This window comes from Schizophyllum commune (assembly GCF_000143185.2).
Source record: "Schizophyllum commune H4-8 unplaced genomic scaffold SCHCOscaffold_14, whole genome shotgun sequence".
In the NCBI taxonomy this organism is placed as follows: domain Eukaryota; kingdom Fungi; phylum Basidiomycota; class Agaricomycetes; order Agaricales; family Schizophyllaceae; genus Schizophyllum; species Schizophyllum commune.
The window spans coordinates 1,017,173-1,036,999 of NW_026089551.1; the positions used below are offsets into that span (position 1 = coordinate 1,017,173).

General features: G+C 58.1%; 7 protein-coding genes across 7 annotated transcripts; 3 read left to right on the forward strand and 4 right to left on the reverse strand.

Annotated features, from left to right (window-relative positions):
• SCHCODRAFT_02693688 (uncharacterized protein) lies at positions 1 to 1,661 on the reverse strand (the record flags this gene model as incomplete). The annotated part of the gene is made up of 2 exons (XM_003027338.3): positions 1,293 to 1,661; positions 1 to 1,242 (listed from the first exon to the last, which is right to left on the reverse strand). Exons 1-2 carry the CDS (start codon positions 1,563 to 1,565, stop codon positions 1 to 3), a joined length of 1,515 nt encoding a protein of 504 aa, XP_003027384.1. The 5' UTR covers positions 1,566 to 1,661.
• A 1,263-nt stretch (positions 1,662 to 2,924) lies between these two features.
• SCHCODRAFT_02593040 (uncharacterized protein) lies at positions 2,925 to 3,986 on the reverse strand (the record flags this gene model as incomplete). Its single annotated transcript, XM_003027339.2, has 4 exons — positions 2,925 to 3,579; positions 3,631 to 3,708; positions 3,768 to 3,877; positions 3,930 to 3,986. The coding sequence occupies 4 exons, from the start codon at positions 3,984 to 3,986 to the stop codon at positions 2,925 to 2,927; spliced, it is 900 nt and encodes a 299-aa protein (XP_003027385.1).
• A 1,366-nt stretch (positions 3,987 to 5,352) lies between these two features.
• On the forward strand, positions 5,353 to 5,786 carry SCHCODRAFT_01250251 (uncharacterized protein). The gene is made up of 2 exons (XM_050341319.1): positions 5,353 to 5,578; positions 5,632 to 5,786. The coding sequence occupies exons 1-2, from the start codon at positions 5,393 to 5,395 to the stop codon at positions 5,635 to 5,637; spliced, it is 192 nt and encodes a 63-aa protein (XP_050197520.1). The 5' UTR covers positions 5,353 to 5,392; the 3' UTR covers positions 5,638 to 5,786.
• A 588-nt stretch (positions 5,787 to 6,374) lies between these two features.
• SCHCODRAFT_02518768 (uncharacterized protein) lies at positions 6,375 to 8,172 on the forward strand (the record flags this gene model as incomplete). Its single annotated transcript, XM_003027159.1, has 2 exons — positions 6,375 to 6,698; positions 6,751 to 8,172. The coding sequence occupies 2 exons, from the start codon at positions 6,375 to 6,377 to the stop codon at positions 8,170 to 8,172; spliced, it is 1,746 nt and encodes a 581-aa protein (XP_003027205.1).
• On the reverse strand, positions 8,138 to 10,045 carry SCHCODRAFT_02753376 (uncharacterized protein). The gene is made up of 2 exons (XM_050347276.1): positions 10,005 to 10,045; positions 8,138 to 9,951 (listed from the first exon to the last, which is right to left on the reverse strand). The coding sequence occupies exons 1-2, from the start codon at positions 10,014 to 10,016 to the stop codon at positions 8,515 to 8,517; spliced, it is 1,449 nt and encodes a 482-aa protein (XP_050197521.1). The 5' UTR covers positions 10,017 to 10,045; the 3' UTR covers positions 8,138 to 8,514.
• A 168-nt stretch (positions 10,046 to 10,213) lies between these two features.
• Positions 10,214 to 15,194, reverse strand: SCHCODRAFT_02593046 (uncharacterized protein; the record flags this gene model as incomplete). Its single annotated transcript, XM_003027341.2, has 4 exons — positions 10,214 to 12,211; positions 12,267 to 12,362; positions 13,112 to 14,860; positions 14,910 to 15,194. 4 exons carry the CDS (start codon positions 15,192 to 15,194, stop codon positions 10,451 to 10,453), a joined length of 3,891 nt encoding a protein of 1,296 aa, XP_003027387.1. The 3' UTR covers positions 10,214 to 10,450.
• A 701-nt stretch (positions 15,195 to 15,895) lies between these two features.
• On the forward strand, positions 15,896 to 19,761 carry SCHCODRAFT_02643497 (uncharacterized protein). Its single transcript, XM_003027160.3, has 9 exons — positions 15,896 to 15,957; positions 16,010 to 16,174; positions 16,226 to 16,333; positions 16,386 to 16,481; positions 16,533 to 17,399; positions 17,450 to 18,150; positions 18,274 to 18,404; positions 18,478 to 18,786; positions 18,840 to 19,761. The coding sequence occupies exons 1-9, from the start codon at positions 15,928 to 15,930 to the stop codon at positions 19,661 to 19,663; spliced, it is 3,231 nt and encodes a 1,076-aa protein (XP_003027206.2). The 5' UTR covers positions 15,896 to 15,927; the 3' UTR covers positions 19,664 to 19,761.
• Positions 19,762 to 19,827: the final 66 nt, after the last annotated feature.

Below are 19,827 nucleotides of genomic sequence, written 5' to 3' on the forward strand. Positions count from 1 at the left end.
TCAATTCGTATCCTGCAGAATAGCCAAGGACTGGCATCGGTAATCGTCGTTAGCCAAGTAGACGAGACGAGCGCCAGGGAAGTGGTACTGAAGAAAGGTCACGATGGTGACCGCACGACTCTCCGGGAAAGCGCCTATATCGAAGGTCAAGGAATCTCGTTGCATCCGAGTCGACATGTCCTCAGGCGCTGAGGCTGATGCCGGAAAGCTGCTCGCGGGGTCAATGTCGATACGGAGGTGGGATAAATTGGGACAGCGTCTCTCGAGTGGCAGAAGTCCGCGCAGTGTCGCAAGCTTGACTGTACTCCGTGCGGAAGTTATCGTCCGCCGCATGTGCGTCAGGCTGAGGCGCTGAAGACGCGGCCACGCAGCGGACATGCAGTCGATCGCGCCATCGATGTCCGCTGCGGGGTGCATGAAGACGACCTCCGCATGCTCTATGTGCGGGAATGAGAGGAGGTCGGCGAAGAGCTTGCTCGCTGCTAGCGCGCGGCCATCGCTATGCGTCGGGACGCGAATATCGCGCAGCGAGGAAGCCATGCAGCAGCGGCGGATTGTGGAGTAAAGCGTCAACGCTGCTGTATGCTTGCCGCTGGACGTCGCGGCGACGTACGCAGGCTCGACAGGAGACGAAGTCCAGGTGATGACTAAGCGGTGGAGCTCGAGCGCCTCGGAGGAGAGTGCGCTGACCGTCCTGGCTGCATCGCATAGACCCTGACTGTCTACGCGAAGGACACGCAAGCTGCGGTATCCAAATGCATCTGCTGGCGGAGGTAGTGGGTCTATGTGCGCAAGCTGAAGGCGCTCGAGGTTCGGCAAGCCTCTGAAGGCGACTAGGGGCGGCAGCAGACCTGTGTCCGGCGCACAGATTTCGCGTACCCCGCTGAGCTTGCAAAGATTGTTCAGATAAGTGAGCTTCCCGGAGCGAGGGTCCTGAATATAGAATGAGGCGTACGACTTCTGCCGCGAGCGATCGAACGAGAAGAGGAGGTGGAGATTATCGTCTAGGGGCAGTGACTTGAGTCCAGGAACGCGGACGGTGTGAAGATTACGCAGCAGCGTGCCACGGTAGGCGAGAGCCTTGAGAACGGAAGCATGCAGCCGAAGAGGAGCTTTGGGGAGGGACGGAATATCCAGGATTTTGACGCGCTGTGCGTAGCTTTGGAATCGATTCCAGACGTCCTCCCGAATGAAGCCATCCGAGTGTTTGTTCACCGACTTATCGGACAGATGAATCGTGTTCTCGTGGGAGGGATCAGTGTAAGATCGACCGTAACGAGTGCAGGACTCACATAGTTCTTCACGTATACGCATGGCCGTAGCGTCAAGAACAGCGGGACCAGCTCCGTCTGCGTCTCCCAAAGCACGTCGAGGGTGACCTGGCTGACAAAACGGGACGCGACCAGAAGAGAAAGCAGGCCACCGTTGCCCTGGTCATGATGGACCGTGCGGACGATCTGCTCCATAAGCTCGTATACGGACGCGACACGAGTGCACGCCGATGCCTTTCTGGATCTTGTTATGCGCCGCCATACAGCCTGCCAAGCTTTGCGCAGCGACTGCATCGTAGAAGGTGGGGTTGAGGAGCACCGGGGGCTGGAGGGAGGGGAGCAGGGTGATGGCAAGACCGCTTCAAAGGCGCTTATAGGCGGGCGCCGCGCCCTCTCTATCATGCGTGGATGTGCCATTTTGAGTGTTTGACCTGAGCATCCGAAGCCACGCCCGCGACAGCTTCGACTTCACAGATGTAAGGACTTCTGTCTCGGGTAAGTGAAAAATCGCTGAATGACAATCGACAGAGGCACTGACCGAATTGAGATAGACAAAATACTGTGCATTTTCGGTGACAGAGAGGTCAAGATTGCACAGCAAGGGCAGAGAATACAACAGTGAGATGAAGTACGTGTCATGGCGGTCGTAAGCGGGCTACCGCACGTGCATGCGCTGATCGACCCTCAAGGCAGCGACATAGCATCGCGCGCGAGCCGCGCTATAGCGAAACGTTCTACGCGGTAGACCGTGGATCCAGAGCGATGCCGAGACTCGTAAGTCGACTCGGTGAAACGAGCCGAATTAATTGCAGCGGAACGACTACACGAGGTTCCAATCCCAGCAGCGTCCTTACCTTTCTCTCGCCCTCCACCTACGCCAGCCGAGCTCTCGCTCGAACGACGGCCTCGTTCCGACAGGTCTGCCGTAGATGAGTGGTGTATCCATTCGGTTGATTCGCGACGCTCATGCAACCCACAAACGGACACTCGACTTCCTCGGCGCGGAAGTGGTCTCTCGCTCGTGTCAGGTGGTGATGCATGTCGGCCCTGTGCTTCATCTTCGTGCACCCGACCCAAGGACAGATGCGGCGCTCGCGTCCGTTCGTGAAGACGCTATCGAGGAATTCCCTGACGTGGTCCTGCAATGCGTGCTTACGGGATACTACATCGAAGACTCGGTTGCAGCCGTGGTCAGATCCGTTGCAGCCCTGCATTCTGCAGGGTATCCAGCGGCCCGAGTATATGGGACATACATCCTCAAGAGAGCAGCCCAAGGCTTTCGCCCATGCCTGCAAGTATCTCTTGGTCTCACGCGCTGGTTGATAGCGGATGCCTTCCTTTACGATCACGGACGGTGTCCGAAGAGGCGCGGGAGCAACCTCTAGAGGCCAAGTTTCCTGATCGCAACACCGCTTGTGGTTACTGAAGATTCAGTCAGATATGGATAATTACCATCTCCGACGAGATTACTTACTTTCGTGTCACATCAAGGTGCGAGGGCGTGGCTACAGTTGACGCTCGGCCTGGTCCGGTGCGAGATGAGGAATGTGCGACTGGAGCATGAGTTTGATCGTCGCTTCTAACATAAGTGTTGAGGATATTTGCCTCAAGCGGTCGTCGTACCAATTGAGGCATCGCTGCTCCGAGGGAACGTTAAGTGGCGAAGTTCAACGACCTCATTGGCGTGCCGAGATCGATGCAAGACTGAGAGGCCGCGGCAGGTTCCGGACGCGTACATGGCAATTGAGGCGCGGGCAGTTGCGTCGCGAACTCGTTGTACGAAGACTTGGCCTCGAAGGGCATGGGGCATGTAGCACAAGCGAAAGGAAACTCGGAGCTGACCGACGTAGAGTAGTCCAGCGTGCGATCGCCGAAGTCCGCTCCTGAGGTGGTCTTCCCAGCGAACTCGATGACCTGCTGCGTTGGCCTCGCGGCGCAGTGGTCCTCGCACCGAAGGGCCTGCAGTGGCTCGTGGTACATACTCGCGGCCGCGTGATGCGGGTTCCAAGGTGCGGGAGTATCAGTATCAGTGATAGGGAAACGCGCTTCCAGCCTGAGGGGAGTATTGTAGGCGGTTATCGATGCGTGCTCGGGAGCGCGCGCAAAGGCTGGATCATACTGGACGTCTTCCGGTCGTATGGTCGTTTCATTATTTTGGTCGTGACCGAATGGAATGATATCGTCGAGCTGGCCGGTCGCGCTGACAGGATGAAGTAGATCGTGCTGCAGATATCGCTGAGCGAGTGCCAGTGGGGAAACGCCAATGAGCCGATTGTCTTGGGTCACTGATGATCGGTCGAAGCCGTGACTGCATGAAACAATTGAGAAGACGATTCGAAGAAAGGCGCAGGTTACGCACCGACATGGTTGGAACTCTCGCGCAGGCTGAGACCAAGGTCTATCAATTACGCCGAACGATGTTTCTTGGGGTGACGGCCTGAGAACAAAGAGAGCTTCAGCTTCAAAGAAAACCCATGCGCGTGTATGGCCGCGCACCTATCTTGATGGTGGACGCCATCACTATCGCCGGTGTAGGTGTTATACCGTATACCCGAGTTGTTGAGCATGGCGGCCGAGCCAGGCCATCCCAACGTCGCTTTGGATGCCTTGATCGTAGTAGGAAACAAAAGCCAACTCTCTGAGTCAAAAGTGGCATACCGCAGTCGAACCAGAGGGTGAGTTCACGTGAGCAGCACGCGAATTGGGTGGCTGCATTTCCTTGGGAGTCAGTACGCAGAACGCGGCGAAGCTTGGCCATAATCACGGACACGCCCTTGCATACCAAGGACAAGCGCGGACCTAGAAGATATCCTTGAGGCCGCATACAAAGAAGATCACCAAGTGCCACCCACCCAAGTCCATCGATCGATGGCCCGGCGTCATTGAATGGCATCCGCCTCAAAGGAGTCATGATCTAGTCGACGCGCTCCGTCGTAGCGGAGATGTACATGTTATGCTTGCGTTCGTGCGAGATGGATAGTTCTCAAAGCACTCGAACTCCTTGCATAGGATCGTTAGCATCCTCGCCCTTGAAGAAGGAAAATCCACCACTTACATCGTTACCACCTGTCATGATGACGATCGTGCGGGTCAAGTAAGCTGATGGCGAATAGTCCGACCAAACAAAAGGTCGAGGGGAGACGACACTGTCGAAGCTGCTAGGCACGCGAGGGACGAGTGTACAAAAACAATGATATTGTAAAGCGGTAGGAGTACACGAAGACGCTGGTATGTTCGACGAGATCGGAGGTGGTCTACACCTGGACGGCTCACAATACGGGGGTATGGACTACGCGCCTGATGCGCTGCCGCTCAACTGGCTCAACATCAAAGACGCCCTCTTGCAGCCATTGAGCAGACGGTCTTCACGTTGCCCTTCCTTGTTCAGCAGGACCTCGTCAATGTCAGCAGTCAGGCTGGGTCGTGATCGGTCATAGACCTTGCCAGTGGGTCGTCCGTCGGAAGAAATCCAATGGGGAGTAGTTCTGAGTCCGTCGACCGGTCGGTGGGGGGCGGGGAACGAGCTTGAGGCCAATGCTCGGAAGCAAGCGAGCGCGTATACAGCCGCCGTAAGCAGAGAAGGCCTTAGCAATTGGCGAGTTCAGTTCAAGATCGGGCCGTGTCCACGCGAAGGATCGACCTTTGAGCAAGCATCTGAGTATCGATGCGATGGCAGAACGCATTGCATGCGCACCTTTCGACCCCTGCAGATTCCTCGGAGGTGTCAAGCCGCCCTAAGTTTTCCGGATCGAGCCTATGGCGCGTTGAGAAATCCTCTGAACAGGTCAATCTGCAGGACGAATACTTCTAGGCTGAGTTCCAGGGCATTTGATCACGGCGAGGTTGTCGGGTTCCATGGTACTCGGAGAACGGCAGAGGTCAGACATCGAAGGAAGTCAAAGCTGACATGTCGGACACGATGAATGTCCCGTACGGACGAGGTCGAGGTTGAGCTGAAGACGCGTTCGGAGTCCAGGATCGTTGTCGCCGGTGATGTACATCAGCCGGCCCTCAAGTGAAAATACCGAATTCGGACGGTCCCATTGTTCTCGCCATGCTCTTGCCTGCGCGCGTTCGAGTGCCTGCTGCTGCCGACTCAGTGCGGCCTGAGGGCGCTCGAGATGTACTCGCCGCAGAAGAGTCCGCTGCCGGAGGACTTCCTCTCGCTGTTCTGGGCGATAGGGACGACGGGTACCCGAGGCGAAGAGAGGAATAGAGCTCCATGTCCGGCGCTCGGGCTCAACGCGTCACTTGAGGGGAAGCGTACTCTTCGGTCGTCCGTTTGCCAGAAAATGAGCTGCGTAGGGGTGCGTCAATCTTGTGACTATTGCCACCTTCCTCGCCCCTGATGCTGTTGTAGGACTAGGAAACCTGCCTGTCGTGATCTCAACCGAACACTAGACCTTGTAGAATCGGTAGGCTAAATGTAAGGTCGAACTCGAGCGAGGGACGCTAGCCTCTTGCTTCTTTGACTTGGGACGTATGAGTAATGACACCTCTCATTGCGACCTGCCATGCCGCTCGGCCATATCGACTTGGATGTGTGAGGTATGGAGTCTTGTCGACTGTGCCCTAGCTGATTGCGGTGCAGCCTGGAGATAGATATCAGAGATCCGCAGTCATGACGCCAGCCTCTCAGCTCTCATGAGCGCAGACGTCGGATGGAAGTGCGCTTGCCTCGAAGTCATTCAGACTGGTTAATCTTGTTCCTACTCGACGCCTGCGTATCTTTCGCACACCACCCATAGGAGCAGGGTCAGAAGGTGCATGTCGAAGGTTGGCTTCGTGCGGCGCATCGCTGACTAGATGCGTAGACGAATGATCCAGAGAAAGCCTGCGAAATGAGCGAAGCTCTGTCCGAACCCGCGACGGTAAACAGGGAGAACGGCGTCGCGCCACACGCGCCACAAAGCAACCCGTGACCGCCACGCGACGTGCTTCACGTGACAAAGCGTCGACATACCCTTGTTGGCCAAACAAGGACATACCCACGTCCGCATGTTGTTCGTCGGGCCAAACTTGAACACAGCCCGATCGTTTGTTGTCGGTCTTCTTTGCACTTAACTCCCGCCGTCATCAGCCGCCACGTATTCCGACGCCGCCATGCCTTCGAGCACCGCCCCGCCCCTCGACGCCGCCTCGTCTCCTAGCCCCGCTAGCCGCGTCTTCGAGCTCTACGAAATCGCATCGCTCATTCTGCATCTTGCTCGCCGCCAATTCGGGAATTCGAGCGTCATACCCTTTACGATCGCTAACAAAGCTATCGGCGACATCGCGCTCGACGTACTATGGGAGCGGCAGACGAGCCTCCTGCCACTCTTCATGGTTCTCCAACGTGGCTTCAAGGCCGAGGCAAACACTCGCCGTGTGCCCAAAGCAGTGCAGGACAGACGAGATGCTGAGGATGAATATGAGCATGAGCATCATGTGCGTCGCCCGATCCAGCGTGTTTTTGTGGCATTGACTAACTCTCACGCAGACAATGTTCCGGCTGAAGCCCGATTTTTCGTTCGGTCCAGGAGACTGGACGCGGCTACAGTTCTACGCTCGCCGTATCAAGATTGTTGAAGATGCAGTGCTCGACCCGGATGAAGACAACAATGTGCACTTCGATACCGATATCGTCCACGCCATCTTCAAAGCCCGTCCAGACGCCGTGCTCCTGCCCAACGTCTATCGCCTGGAATTGGGACCGCGCTGCCAAAAACTGTGCGAGCTCATGGACTTCAAGGTCACACAGCACAGAAAACCACCACACATACCATGCGTTAGCCTACACGACCTATTCCGTCCGCACGCACTGATTGGATATGTCTGTCAACTTGAGAAGCTCCGCTCCCTTGGTATCATGCTGGACAAAGAGCTCAAGATGTTGCCCGTTCTGCGCAGCTTGCCGCATCTCGAAGAGCTTCATCTCAAGTTTGAGCCGGAGGACTTTTCCATGCTTAGGAGCTGTGCGGGAAACTACGACGATGACCATACCGAAGGGTTGAATGAACGCAAGCTGCAAGCAGATCCTGCGCCAGGATTTCCGGCGCTGACTACGCTACGCCTCACAGACCCAGTCCGTATGCGATGCGTAGCCCTCGCTCTCGGCAACATCGCAACGAACCGGCTGAAGCTCAAGTCGCTGCGGATCCGCGGTTGGAATCATCGCTCCGACGACCCAAACCCAACGCAGGTGATGCACTCTGCCATCCTCAAGCGCTGCGACCCGGACACTCTGACGCACCTCACTCTCACGAGCGAGTTCGATGGCTTCTCCAGGATGCAAGATTACCACGCGATGTACAAAGATCTCGCAGCGCTGCACAACATTACACACGCAACTCTCGATATTTGCGGCTTGTGCAGGGACCTCGGTGTCGTGCTTGACACCCTCACGCGTGCGTGGCCGCGACTCGAGAGCTTGGTGTTCTTCCCGGAACCTGGGGCTCCGCGGCACAACCTACGCCTGGGTGACTTGGCATGCCTAGCCAACCGATGTCCCAAGCTCTCGTATCTCTCCTTGCAGGTCGATTATATCGACTCTGCTTACTTCCCTGATTCCATTCCCGACGCCCATTCAATCCCGAATCGGAGCCTCGTACTCAATATTGGACTCCAGATGAACTTGGCCGAGAAGGAGCCGGAATGGGTGTCCTCCACCGTCGACTTCCTGGATCGCGTGTTCCCCTACCCGACGCTGAAGTCCATCACGTACGACGAACTCGACGGTCACCTCGCCAATGCTCTTCACGCGCGCGATTATAAGGGCACAACGCCGACGCTAGCAGGGAAGGATGATCCGCACGGTCCATTGCGTCGCGAGTGGTTGTCCGTTGACAACATCGGTCGGATTCTTGGCGTTCCGAAAGATATGGGCATAGAGGAGAAAATGGCGGCCGTTCGGATTGCTTGATTGGACCATTCGTACCTATACCCTACATATCTATTGTTCCATCATCTGATCTTGGAAGAGTGCAAGGAAACGACGTAGATATAGTTCGGTGTCCTTTTCCGTAGACTCGGATCTCATTTCATACAGCGTGCTATAGTATCTTTCTGCCGCGCAGCACAAGAAAAATCACAGGCAAAAGGTCCCGACTGGAACCTGATCGTCGTACATCGCGGGTGTCGAGTGATGAAGACGGAATGTGATCGTTATTCTCGCCTTAAAGCTCGATGAGATCGTTGGGGGCAGAAGCCAGGATCGGTGCGTAAAGATCCTCGCCAGGGCTTTGGCAGCGAACTCAGCGTGAGTTCACGCTACATGGGTTTGCAACCTCATGTTCCTCTCCCAGCTCTCGTCAAGCCAAGCTAGGCGTGTGTATGCTTCGCGATCCTTGCCATATATCGTCGTTCTTTTGTCCCTGGACGTACACAGATCGGCAATGAGATCGTGTAACTCCACGTCACTCCAGAGGACCCGCCAGATAGCGATACCTTCGAGCGATGGAAACAAGGTAGGCTTATTCTCGCGTATAATCATCTCTTCTAGAAATGATTTGTTCATCAGCAGGTCGTCGAAGTGCAGGGCTTTGAGGTTTTCCAAGAGGCGAAGGCAAGGCATCCACGCGGAAGGATCCCGTTCTTCAACATTGTACACCCTTAGGGTCTGGAGATGATCGGAGGCCTTTCCACGCTTTAGAAACCCTCGCAGGGAGCGCGTGCCGTATGAGGGAACGGCAGATAGGACAAGTTCCTCGATGATTGGGGCAGTCATGTGATTCAGCAGGGAACAGGCGGGATCGACGAGCCTGAGATGAGTGAGAGACTTCATGACAAAAGGATCATACTCGGAGGCATTTGTAAGATACGAGCCGTCCGCGTCGACAGACGCTTGCAGAATCTTGATGGTGAGAGACTGCAGTGTATCTCTACACGCTTGCAGGAGCGGTAGAGTGATGATGGCGGGGAACGGTGACAATGTGCTGATTTCCAACGAGGTGAGGGCACGAGTTATGGGGATATGTAGCTGCCGATCGCTTTGTAGTGCGTCAAGGGTGAGCGCGATGTGCTGAAGACGTGGCGCGACGACGAAGTCGAGGGCGCTAAGATCCGCAGAAATGGGCGCGTCGTACGCGTCAATAATTAACCGCTCCAGATTCTCCATGTAGAGGACCTTCAAATTTGGTAACGTGCTAAGGCGACCCTCGAGCTTCAGGCGACGCCAGCGAGACGCATATGACGCAATGCTATCCCACAAGTCCCATAGGATCTCGCCATTATCACATCGTAGCTCGAGCGGCGCTTGCTTGGTCATAGGAAGGAAATTCTCGCAATATTCACCGAAGTCGCCCAGATTCTCCACGATTACTCGTGTCCATAGTTCCCCCTGCCTTCGCGCAACGGTGCGCCAGGTGCTGCAGACCTGCGAGATGGTGATAGAAGCCTGCAGATTACGCAAAGGGTACTCTTGCATTACGAGGAGGAACGTATAGGACAAGAGCTCGATGGGTAGATGGCGGATGGGAGCGAGGATGGAACGGTTGATGTTTAGCTGTGCCAGGATCTTCTTGCGAGCGAGGGCGTCGCTCGTGGGAGCACATATAAGCTCGTACTCCAAGAGGGGAGTGAAAGCCTTGATCGTCGCGATCTGGATGGGGGGTAGTATGGCGTATGATCGCAGCATGGCGAGGTTCGCGACCGACGCCGCACGCTCGATGAGCTCGTCCACGGACTGGCAATGCATAGGATGCTGCCATAATGAGCGTCAATGCCTTATGATTAGGTATTCAGAGGTGCACGCACCCGAGGCACCATGGTGCAAAAAGCTGTTCTCGATGACGGCGAGACGGAAGCGTCGCGCTGCTTCATCAGTCGGCGATCGCCGCTCGCGTGGGCGGCACGTGTATCAATGTTTACTGCGCCACACTTCTCGGATCAGTGTAAAGACAGGCTTGAAAGAAGTAAGATTCGCGCTGCTTGGCTTCTCTGTCACTTTATGTGCCGAAATATATCACGGGAAAAAGGTCTTCGACTGGCGCAACAGCGCATCGTGCATTGTACAGGATGAATCACAGATACCTTCACATTTGTGTCGCATAGTAGAAATATATCATACCTATCTTAATCTCGCATCCTGCTTCTGAGACCGCCGTCAATTGGCGCCTGAAGGAGCACGTATCCTTGGTCTCCGACGTACCCTTCGTACGCGCGTCGGCTGCCGTTTTCGACGGAACTCCACCGTCGACCAGCTAAGAACTCAAAGCGCTGATACGCCGCCTTTTCGCAGGAAGCTGGATTTCCGAACCGTCCGACGGAGTAAAGCGCTTCGCACGAAGGCGATGCCCACCAGCGTCGTAAAAAGAGGCGATTTGAAGCGTAGATTCTGACGCCTCTGGCTGAGGAGCGACCTTCGATCTGCTGGACGACGCTTCAGGAAGAGCTGTGTTCGCGCGCGCAGCTGCGGTCGTTGTCTTCGCGGCCCGGGCAGTCGGCACGTCCGCACTCGGTGGATCCTGCAGCGCGCTATCGGCCGCAGTCGTGGCCTTGTCGGCGGCAGTCTTCCGAGCCCTTGTCTTCGCCTTTCTGCCCCGCTTCCCTCGTGCGGACTTTGCTGCTGACTCTTGCTTCGTCGCCTTCGCAGTCCCCGCCCTGGGGATCCTCAGTATGCGGCGGAAGTCCTCCGCTGACAACCACTGGCGGCGAAGTGGACTGGACGGATCGTCATACAGCGCGAGAGTCGGATAATGGATTGGATCATCCTCATCTTCATCCTCCACTTCGAGGTCGTAGGTGACCGAAGTTAGGGTCGGGTACGGAAAGATGCTCGCCAGGAACTTAGCGGCTGCCCTAACAACGGCCTGAGGCTCCTCGGACAGGTCGTATCCACGCCCGAGGTTCAGAGCCACTGACCTGTTGAGCAGCGACGGGGCAGGCGGCGCTACAGGCCTTGGGATCGTGTAGAGGGAGACTGGGGCCGACAAGTAGGACAGACGCGGGCACCGGTCGACGAGGCACGCGAGCGTAGCCAGCTCGACAGCATCGGTGTATATCGTGCTTTCTGGCCTGCAGAAGAAAGTCAAGCTTTCAAGATGGGGCCACGCCACGGAGAACACGTCAAGCGCAAGATTCAAGTCCACGTGTTCGCCATGGGTGTGGAAGTAGGCGTGCGTGATGTTGGGAAAGACGAGGAGGTCCTTGATGATTTCCTGCGTGCGAGTTGGATGCTGGTACGCCTGAAATACGACGGTCAGGTGCGTCAGCGCAGTCCTATCGCAAAAGGCACCGATGGTGGAGTACATCCTTTTGACGGCCCGCTCCTCAGGGGACTCGATCGACTCCCAGCCGCGTATATGCAACCCTTCGAGCTTCATGGGACCTGCAATCATGTTCTTGAGAGTGGTGATATTGTCGTCGAAGCACCATGCATCCGTCAGGTGGAGCGTCTTCAGCGCGTGGAAGCCGGGTCCAGGATCCGCCAGAATCTTGCGACCTTTAAGTCCCCATGCATCCCAAGCGTCCTCCTTCACATGGCACATCTTCTTGTCAGGATTTGTTTCCTCCGGTTCGAACTTGAGATGGAGCTCCTCCAGCGCAGGCATCGCGCGCAGAAGCGGCAGCATAGCGAGATTGTTGTCGACCTGGATACCAAGCATCCGGAGCTGGTCGAGTCGACAGAGGGCGACATCGTGCCCATGCGGCATATTCCAGGAACGGAGCGCGAGATATGCATGGCCGTCGTCGCCTTTGTCTGGCCAGAAGTTGAAGAACTCGAACAACGTGATCAGGTGTGCACCGATGTCCGCGCGAAGGAGATTCGGAAGGAGGAGGGCGCCACCTCCGGCGCGATAGATCTCGATCACAGACTCAGAGCAAAGGTGAAGATCATCGACTTTCCCCGGTCGAAACGGCATGTCACGGTCGTCGATGACTTTGATGCGTCGCGCGTAGACCTGCAATCGTGCCCAGTCTTTGCGCTTGACCGAGTTACGTCCGCGCTTCAGCCTAATGACCTGCCAAAGAGATGCGTCAATATCCACGATGGACGATTCACATTCGCGTACTCACCCGTTGATAGTCCACCTCATCTTCTTCCCAACGCAATCCATCGGGGTTCCAAACGCTTCGGCCTTGTACTTCGATCTTGGTCAGACGTCCCAGTACCTGGAAGAGTGGAAGAAGGCTCTGTTGGGTCTCCCAAAGGACATCCAATGCGACAGAACCGAGGTAGCGATTGGTCGTGGCAGCGGGCACCAAACTCGTGTTTCCGGATTCGAGAAGGACGTCTTTGAAGATGTGATATGCGAGTTCGTAGACGCCTGAGACCTGGGTAGCAGCACTGGCGGACATGACGAGATATACTCTGCCGAGTGGTGGGCGGAAACAAGAGGATGTTGATCGTGCTTTGCCGCGATACCTGTGACATCGAACAATGGGTCACGTTGATTACCGTCACGCCTTGCCAACCAGTGAATGTCATTTTGCACGTGAACGCCTCGAAATTGCTCCCTCATGTTTGTTAGAGAAGGCGAGGCTCGCCTTGCTACGCCTGTCACTGACGATAGGGGTCGAGGGTCGCGCGCGTGAGCTGCCAGATATTCCGAAAACATGCGAGGTGGATTTGTCCAAAGAAATGGCGTCTGACGGGACAATCCCAACCATCGTGATGAAGCGACGTCGAGACTTCAACTATAAGAAGCAATCTTCGCTTGATTTGAGGAGCAAGGAATCAAGACCTACAGTAGTTCGAATCAAGAATCCTAGTTACTACCAGCTACACCCTCCTCGTCTCTCGGCGCTCGCCGGTGAGACTAGCGCGCCCTCAACCCGCTTTTCGACCTAGTCTCCTGCTCCTCCCGCAGGTTGACCTTCGATACACGAGAGGCCTTGCTATCCGTAGCTACCGTGCCCACCTTAGCCGCCTGTGGGCGCTGCCGTTTTGTGGCGAGCCGGTTTTGTGAGACTTCGGGCGGCGTAGACCGCTTCGCGCGGAGACAATGACCACCGGCGTCATAGAACGAGGCCAGTGGGCGCGCGGGGTCGATTGTTGGGGGCTGGGCTGCGGGCTTCCGCGCGCGGGCGACAGCTTTGGCGCCGGGCGTGTCCGCCTTCCTCCCCGCGGCGGCCTGCTTCGCGGCTGTGTTGCTCGCATTCTGCGGTTCGCCGTCCGTCGTCTTAGCAGGCGCAGCGGCTGCGGTAGTGGCGGGCTTGCGAGGTGCGGCGGCCTTGGTCTTCGTGGTCGGTGTGACCTTCGGAGGCTTGACGGATCTTTTAGTTCTACTCTTCGCCGCCACGGTTTTCGGCTGCGCAATTCCCAGAATGCGGCGCATATCCTCCTTCGATAACCATTGCTTACGACGCGGGCCCGCAGGATCGTCGAAGGTGGCCAACGCAGGCAGTTGCCTTTCCTCGGAGTAGTCGTGCCAAGGCGGGGGCGCCGCGTCGTGCAGATCGTATGTGACCGAAGCCAGCGTCGGGTAGGGGAAGACGCTCGCCAGGGTTTGGGCGATAGCCGCGGTGTCGCCACGCGACATGCGAGACAGATTTTCATGGCGGCCGAGGTTGAGGGAGACAGATCTATCCGTGAGCGGAGGACTGGTCGAGATGACGGGCTCCGACACCGCTGTGAGGTTGATTGGGATCGACAGGTACGATAGACGCGGGCAGCGGTCGGCGAGGCAGGTGAGGTTTTCCAAATTGAGCATCGCGTCGCAGTCGCGCGAGGGCCTAGGGTAGAACGTGAGGCGCTCGAGACGACACCAGGCGTTTGTGATGGCGTCGAAGGCGCCTTTCGTATCGAGATAATGGTGCCCGTCGAAGTCGATACAAGCGTGCGTGATGTTTGGGAACGTGAGCAGGTCCTGGATCATCTCCACTGTCGAGAGGCCCGAGCGCCAGCTCTGCAGCACGATGGTCAGGTGCGTCAGCGTGGCCTTGTCGCAGGAGGCGCGGATGGCGGCGTGCAGTTTCTTCGACGCCTGGCGGTCACGGAACTCTTGGATTTCCCAGCCGCGGATGTGCAGTTGCTCGAGCTTCAGGCTGCCTTTGACCATGTTCTTGAGGGTGGTCGTGAAGTCCTCGATAGACTCCGCGTCTGTCAGCCGAAGCGTCTTCAGGGCGGGGAAGCCAGGCGCAGGGGCTGCCTTGATCTGACGGCCGATCAAACCGTATGCATCGTGGGCGTCTCCCTCGTACCATCGCTTGAGGTCGGGGTTCGAGGTCTCCGGTTTGTACTTGAGATGAAGTTCTTCGAGCGCGGGCATAGCACGAAGCCCGGGGAGCATCTCCAGATGGTAGTCTGCCTCGATGCCGAGCATCTGAAGCTGGCTGAGGCGGCAGAACCGAATGCTGTACAATGGCCTGGGCCGACAAGCTTGGTCACGCAGCGTGAGGTGTGCGTTCTTGCCCTTTTCCGGCCAGAAGTCGAACTGCTCGAACAAAGAGATCATGCGCGGACCGATGTCGAAGCGGCGAATGTTAGGGAGCAGGACAGAGCCCTTGCCGGCGTTGAAGATGCCCTCGAAGCTCTCGGCGCGGCCAAAGTGAACGTCGTTGGGATCGCCCGGGGAAAGCGGCCCATCTTCGATGTACTTGATGCGGCGCGCATACGACTGAAGTTTCTCCCAGTCTGCGGGCGTGAGCGCGTCCACCAAGTGCATTGCCTGGAAGCTATATCAATGACACGCTGGCTGCACTCGAATCGAGACTCACTCGTTGACGGTCCGGCTCTGCGTAGTCATCCCACCTTTCCTCGTCGCTGTCCCAAACTGCGCGCTCCTCGACCTCGACCTCGAATAGATGGCCCAAGACCTGAAAGAGCGGCAATAGGCTAGTCTGTGTTTCCCATAGAACGTCCAGCGCGACCGAGCCAAGGAACCGATCCGACGTGGTGGCGGCCACCAAGCTGGAATTTCCGAACTCGAGCTGAGCGTCCTTGAAGATATGCTGGGCGAGTTCATAAGTACCGGCTACTTGGGTGGCGGCGTTGCTGGACATGGCGGATGAGTTCGTTGCGGTGCGTGGTGGTAAGAGGCAAAAGAGAACCAGAGGCGATCCCGCTTTGTCCCTGCTTTGTTGTAGCTCAGCTGGCATGAGGCGTAGGCGACACGCGTCGAACAATGGCCATTCATGGGATTGTGACGCCCCGGATAATCCTCCGGGCCCCTCGTCCTCGTCAGAGCGGCACGGCGCGCGCACGGAGAAGCGGAAGCTCGCATGGTCAGCAGACCAGCCAATGGTAATTTTCATGCGCACAGGGAGCCCGATTTGTGGCATTGCATAGCGCTGGAGGGCTGCTTGCGTTGTAGTCGGGCGCTAGGGTAGACAATAGCTCACCATCATCGCGGCAACTTTCTAGCCAGGCACTAATCTGTGGCGACGCAACGTCAGCGTTCAGACTGGAGGGAGATATCTGAAGCTTGAAAGTCAAGTGGGGGAATGGAATTCCTGCAGCTTGCCACCGTACCAAGCTTCCCATATCGTCAGGCGGGGAACAGTTTAATAACCTGGTACAAGATAGTGTTGCATGTCAAAGGGATCAGGACAACAGCCCCTAGATTCGTCAAGCGCGCAGACCGTCGACAACCCTCAAATCGGTAGATTACACTCTGGGTTCGAACCAACGCGACGCGTCCGCGCGCACGTGGGCCTTGTTGGTGAGACGCGAGATGACCTGCCCTCAAGCGATCAATCATATTCCCGACCACCACCGCGTCGAGCGCGTTCCCCGATGTTGAGACGCGGAAACAAGTCGCACAAGGCGAGCAGGATAACCCAGACATATATCATACCGTCTTACGAGCGATGTACAGGTCCCCAATGTCAAACTACGACCCGCTGCCCCCCAGCCGCGCAGGGACCCGGAATGCTGGGTGCAGGAGACGCAGCCGCTGGGCAGCGACGACGCGCCGATGACCGATACGTGCCCGAGACCGTTTGCGGGGATGGTATTTTGTGCCACTGGGACGCTCGATAAGGTGCGTGGAGGTGCACTGCATGACGAGCGTGACTGACGGGGGATGCGGTAGATGTCTCTGTTCAAAAAAGCAACGGAGCTGGGCGCGAAGTCGACGCATGCGTTCACGGACAAGGTCACGCATTTGATAGCCTCGGGGCATGGCGGGGCGAAGTATAATGTGCGTCTGATCGACTTTCGGGAACTCTGGACTCTCATAATATTTCGCGCAGTGCGCACTAGAACGCAGGATACCCATCCTCAAACCGACCTATGTGACGGAGAACTACGAAGTGTGGCTCCGCGGGGACGACGTGGATGCGGTCGGGGTGCGTGTCCTGCGTGTCTAGCTCGCGTTCCCCACTTACACATCCCCTCAGAGCATCGACGACCACCGGCACCCCATCTTCGACGGCGTCGTCGTCTGCGTCTCGGGCATCGACGACATCGACCGGCGCGTCGAGATCAACAAGCTCGTGAACGCGCACGGCGGGTCCTTCCGCAAGGAACTCCAGCGGCCAGTGGATGTCACGCATTTACTCTGCGCGGGCGGCGAGACGCATCCAAGCGCGGGCGGCGAGGCGCATCAATGCGCGGGCGACGGGCCTCATCCATGCGCGAACGGCGAGACGACGAGCAAGACGCCCTACGAGCCGACGGACAAGATGCACTACGCGGAGAGGTTCAACCAGCGCGGGGAGACGGACATCAGGCTCGTCTGGGAGGAGTGGTTCTGGGACTGCCTCGCGTTCGGCGGCCACTTTGACGAGGAGCGGTACCTGGTGAAGCGCCATCCGAGACCGGAGAGGCGGCGACGCCCGGTGGAGGCGGCGCCGCAACCTTCCGTACCGGATACCACCACTACGCCCCACCAGTCGCAGCCTGCGCCGGCGACGGAGCGCGCATACACCGAGCGCGCATATACCGCCCGCGCATATACCGACCTCTCGCGGCGCCCAACGACAAACAAGGACGACCGCGTCCCTACCGACCGGAAGGACGACCGCGTCCCCACCGACCGGAAGGACGACCGCGTCCCCGCCGACCGGAAGGACGACGACGCGGAGCTCTCGGACGAGGAGACGGGGCGGGTGAACACGAACTTTACAGCCTTGTGCATCTGGGAGAGCCTGCTGAAGGTGCGCGGGTACACGATCGACAATAACCGGATGGTGCGGAGTCCGGGGAAGGCCGGCTCGAGCTCGACAGGCAAGGCTGGTAGCTCGACGGGGAAGGCGCGAGAAGAGGTGAGCGGGTCGAGTGTCGCGAGGATTATGTCGTTGAACAACGGTCGCAGCAGCCGTCGACAACCGGGAGCGCGACGACGATCAGTAGCGCGACGAAAACTTCCAAGCAGCAAATCCAGCGTCGCACGACCGGCGAGGACTCCGATATTGACATGGACGACGGTCATGGGGAGGTCGCGGGGGGCAGCGGTGGGGTCGCGGGGGGCAGCGTCCTGTCGACCCTCCGCGGCTTCCGGAAGCAGAACTCGTTCGTGGTGGGGAAGGAGCCGGCGCGGGTGGTGGGGAGGGAACCGGCGAGAGTGGCGGCGGGGTCGTTTTCCAAGCGCGCGTCGGAAAGCTCGTTCTCGAGGCGGGATAGTTCGTTTTCAAGGCGGGATAGCGCGTTCTCGAGGCGGGATAGTGCGTCCTCGACCAGGCCATCAACGCCCGAGGTTCAGAAGCCCGTCGCCTCAGGCTCGCAGGAACGTGTGGCATCTGGCTCGCAGCAACCCATTGCCTCCGACTCACAGCAACCCATCGCCTCCGGCTCGCAACCCACCACCTCCGCCTCCCGACCGCGCAAGTCGACCAACTTCTCCGCTGGGAAGTCGCCCAACTTCTTCGCCGGGAAGCGCTTCGCGCTCATCGGCGAGGCCGACTCGCCCGCGGTGCGCAGCGCGCTGGCGGGCGCGGGCGGCCTGATGTGCGCCGAGCTGGACGCGGAGGCGGACTTCATGATCGTGCGGCTGGCGGATTTGGGGCGGGTGGTCGGGTGAGTGGGGTACCTTGTGTTCTCGGTTGCTGCGTTCTAGTATTCTGTGTTCCCCAACACGCTTCTGTGTTCTCGGTTTCTGTGTTCTCGAGTTTCTACAGCAAAGGCTGACGCCCTTCGCAGGCTGTCCCACGCCCGCGACCGCCTCCGCACCGAGTGCTGGGTGGAGAAGTGCATCTGCGAGAAGCGGATATGCGAGCCGGGCGAGCATCTGACGTTCGCGCCGCTCAATCCGAGGCTGTTTCCGATTAAGGGTGCGTCTGTTCGGTCTGTGGTCGCCTGAAAGCGATCTGTGGTCGCCTGGACGCGTTCTGATAGTGGGCACAGACACGTCGCGGATTGTGCTCAGCTTCTCTGGGTTAGACGAGGCGGAGGCGTGCTGGATCCGGCGACTGCTGAGGGCTATTGGGGTCACGCATGCGCCCACATTCACTCGCAGGACTACGCATCTGCTGTGTCCCTCTCGGGAGGGAAAGAAGTTCGAGAAGGCGCCGGAGTGGGGCATCGAGGTTGTGGGTATGGAGTGGCTGCATGCTATCGCGCGCGAGGGGCGGGTGCCTGGGAAGGTGTCAGCGTCGGGATCAGCCATTGGCAAGGGCAAGGGGAAGGGTAGGATGGGGGATGATATTACGAGCGGTATGTGGTGAAGGTGGTACGCTGTTGGGAGGTTTTGCTGATGGTATTAGTAGAGACGACCAACATTCCGGTCGCTGGCTCTCGTGCGCAGGCGATGTCGACGCCATTGTTCCGCAATGGATCGTTTGGGACGCCTGAGTTGCTTATCCCCACGCCTAACGACTCCTTTGGTCAGCCCAACCTGCTCATTCCGACCAGCGACGCGCCGTCGAACGCCCCCGGTGCGTCAACAAGTAACGCCGACGTGTCAACCGTCAACGCCGATAATGGGCATGTATCGTCATCTGCTACGCCCTCGCCTATGAAGGTCGGCGGCTCGTACTCGCTTGGACATATACCATCTCCCGCGAAATCGACCACCGAGTCCCCCGAGGAACCCCCCGATACATCCCCCGCCAAGCTCACTTCGCCCTTCGGCTCACCCTCGAAGAACCGCTCGCCGATGCGGCGCAAGCGCTCGTCGGGCTCGCTATCCCCCGCGAAGATGGCGCCTGGGCTGCAAGCGAGCATCGCCACGCTCCTGGGCAACGGCAAGCGCGGCGCGGAGGCGGAGGGCGGACCCAGGAAGCGTCCCAGGCCCGAATTTCGTGCGAGGGCGGCAGCGGCGGGGACGCCGAGCCCGCCGCCGGAGGAGTCGTATGCGCCGCTGGAGATGGGGGAGGAGCAGAGTTTGAGGGTGGTGTATGCGGATGTGGTGGAGAGGGAAAGGGAGGAGAGGGAAAGGGAGGAGCGGGAGAGGGAGAGGGAGAGGGAGAGGAGGGCATTGGGGGCGAGGGCGGAGGCGGTGATGAAGGGTGCGGCGGGCGCAGTGAAGGTTGCGAAGAGCAAGCCTGTGGGTGCTAATAGTAGGAAGAGGGTGTCTGCTGGAGGGCGGTAATAGCCGCTTCTGGTACTTACATGTTTGGGGTGTATCTAGGGGATCATGTCTAGAAAGGAACACTATGGAAGACATCGCATGATGCTTTCAAATCGGCCTCTTGACTTCGAAAAGACTGGATGGATTATGGGTGTCCTCGTCAGGAGAACGCCACATTTAGTCGG

Excerpts from the sequence above, each read along its gene's own strand:
- SCHCODRAFT_01250251 (XM_050341319.1), top strand. The coding sequence starts at position 5,393 with ATGTACTCGCCGCAGAAGAGTCCGCTGCCGGAGGACTTCCTCTCGCTG.
- SCHCODRAFT_02643497 (XM_003027160.3), top strand. The coding sequence starts at position 15,928 with ATGTTGAGACGCGGAAACAAGTCGCACAAG. Across the intron at positions 18,151-18,273 it reads GATTTGGGGCGGGTGGTCGG|GCTGTCCCACGCCCGCGACC; the intron begins GTGAGTGGGGTA and ends CGCCCTTCGCAG. Across the intron at positions 18,787-18,839 it reads GGGGGATGATATTACGAGCG|AGACGACCAACATTCCGGTC; the intron begins GTATGTGGTGAA and ends TGGTATTAGTAG.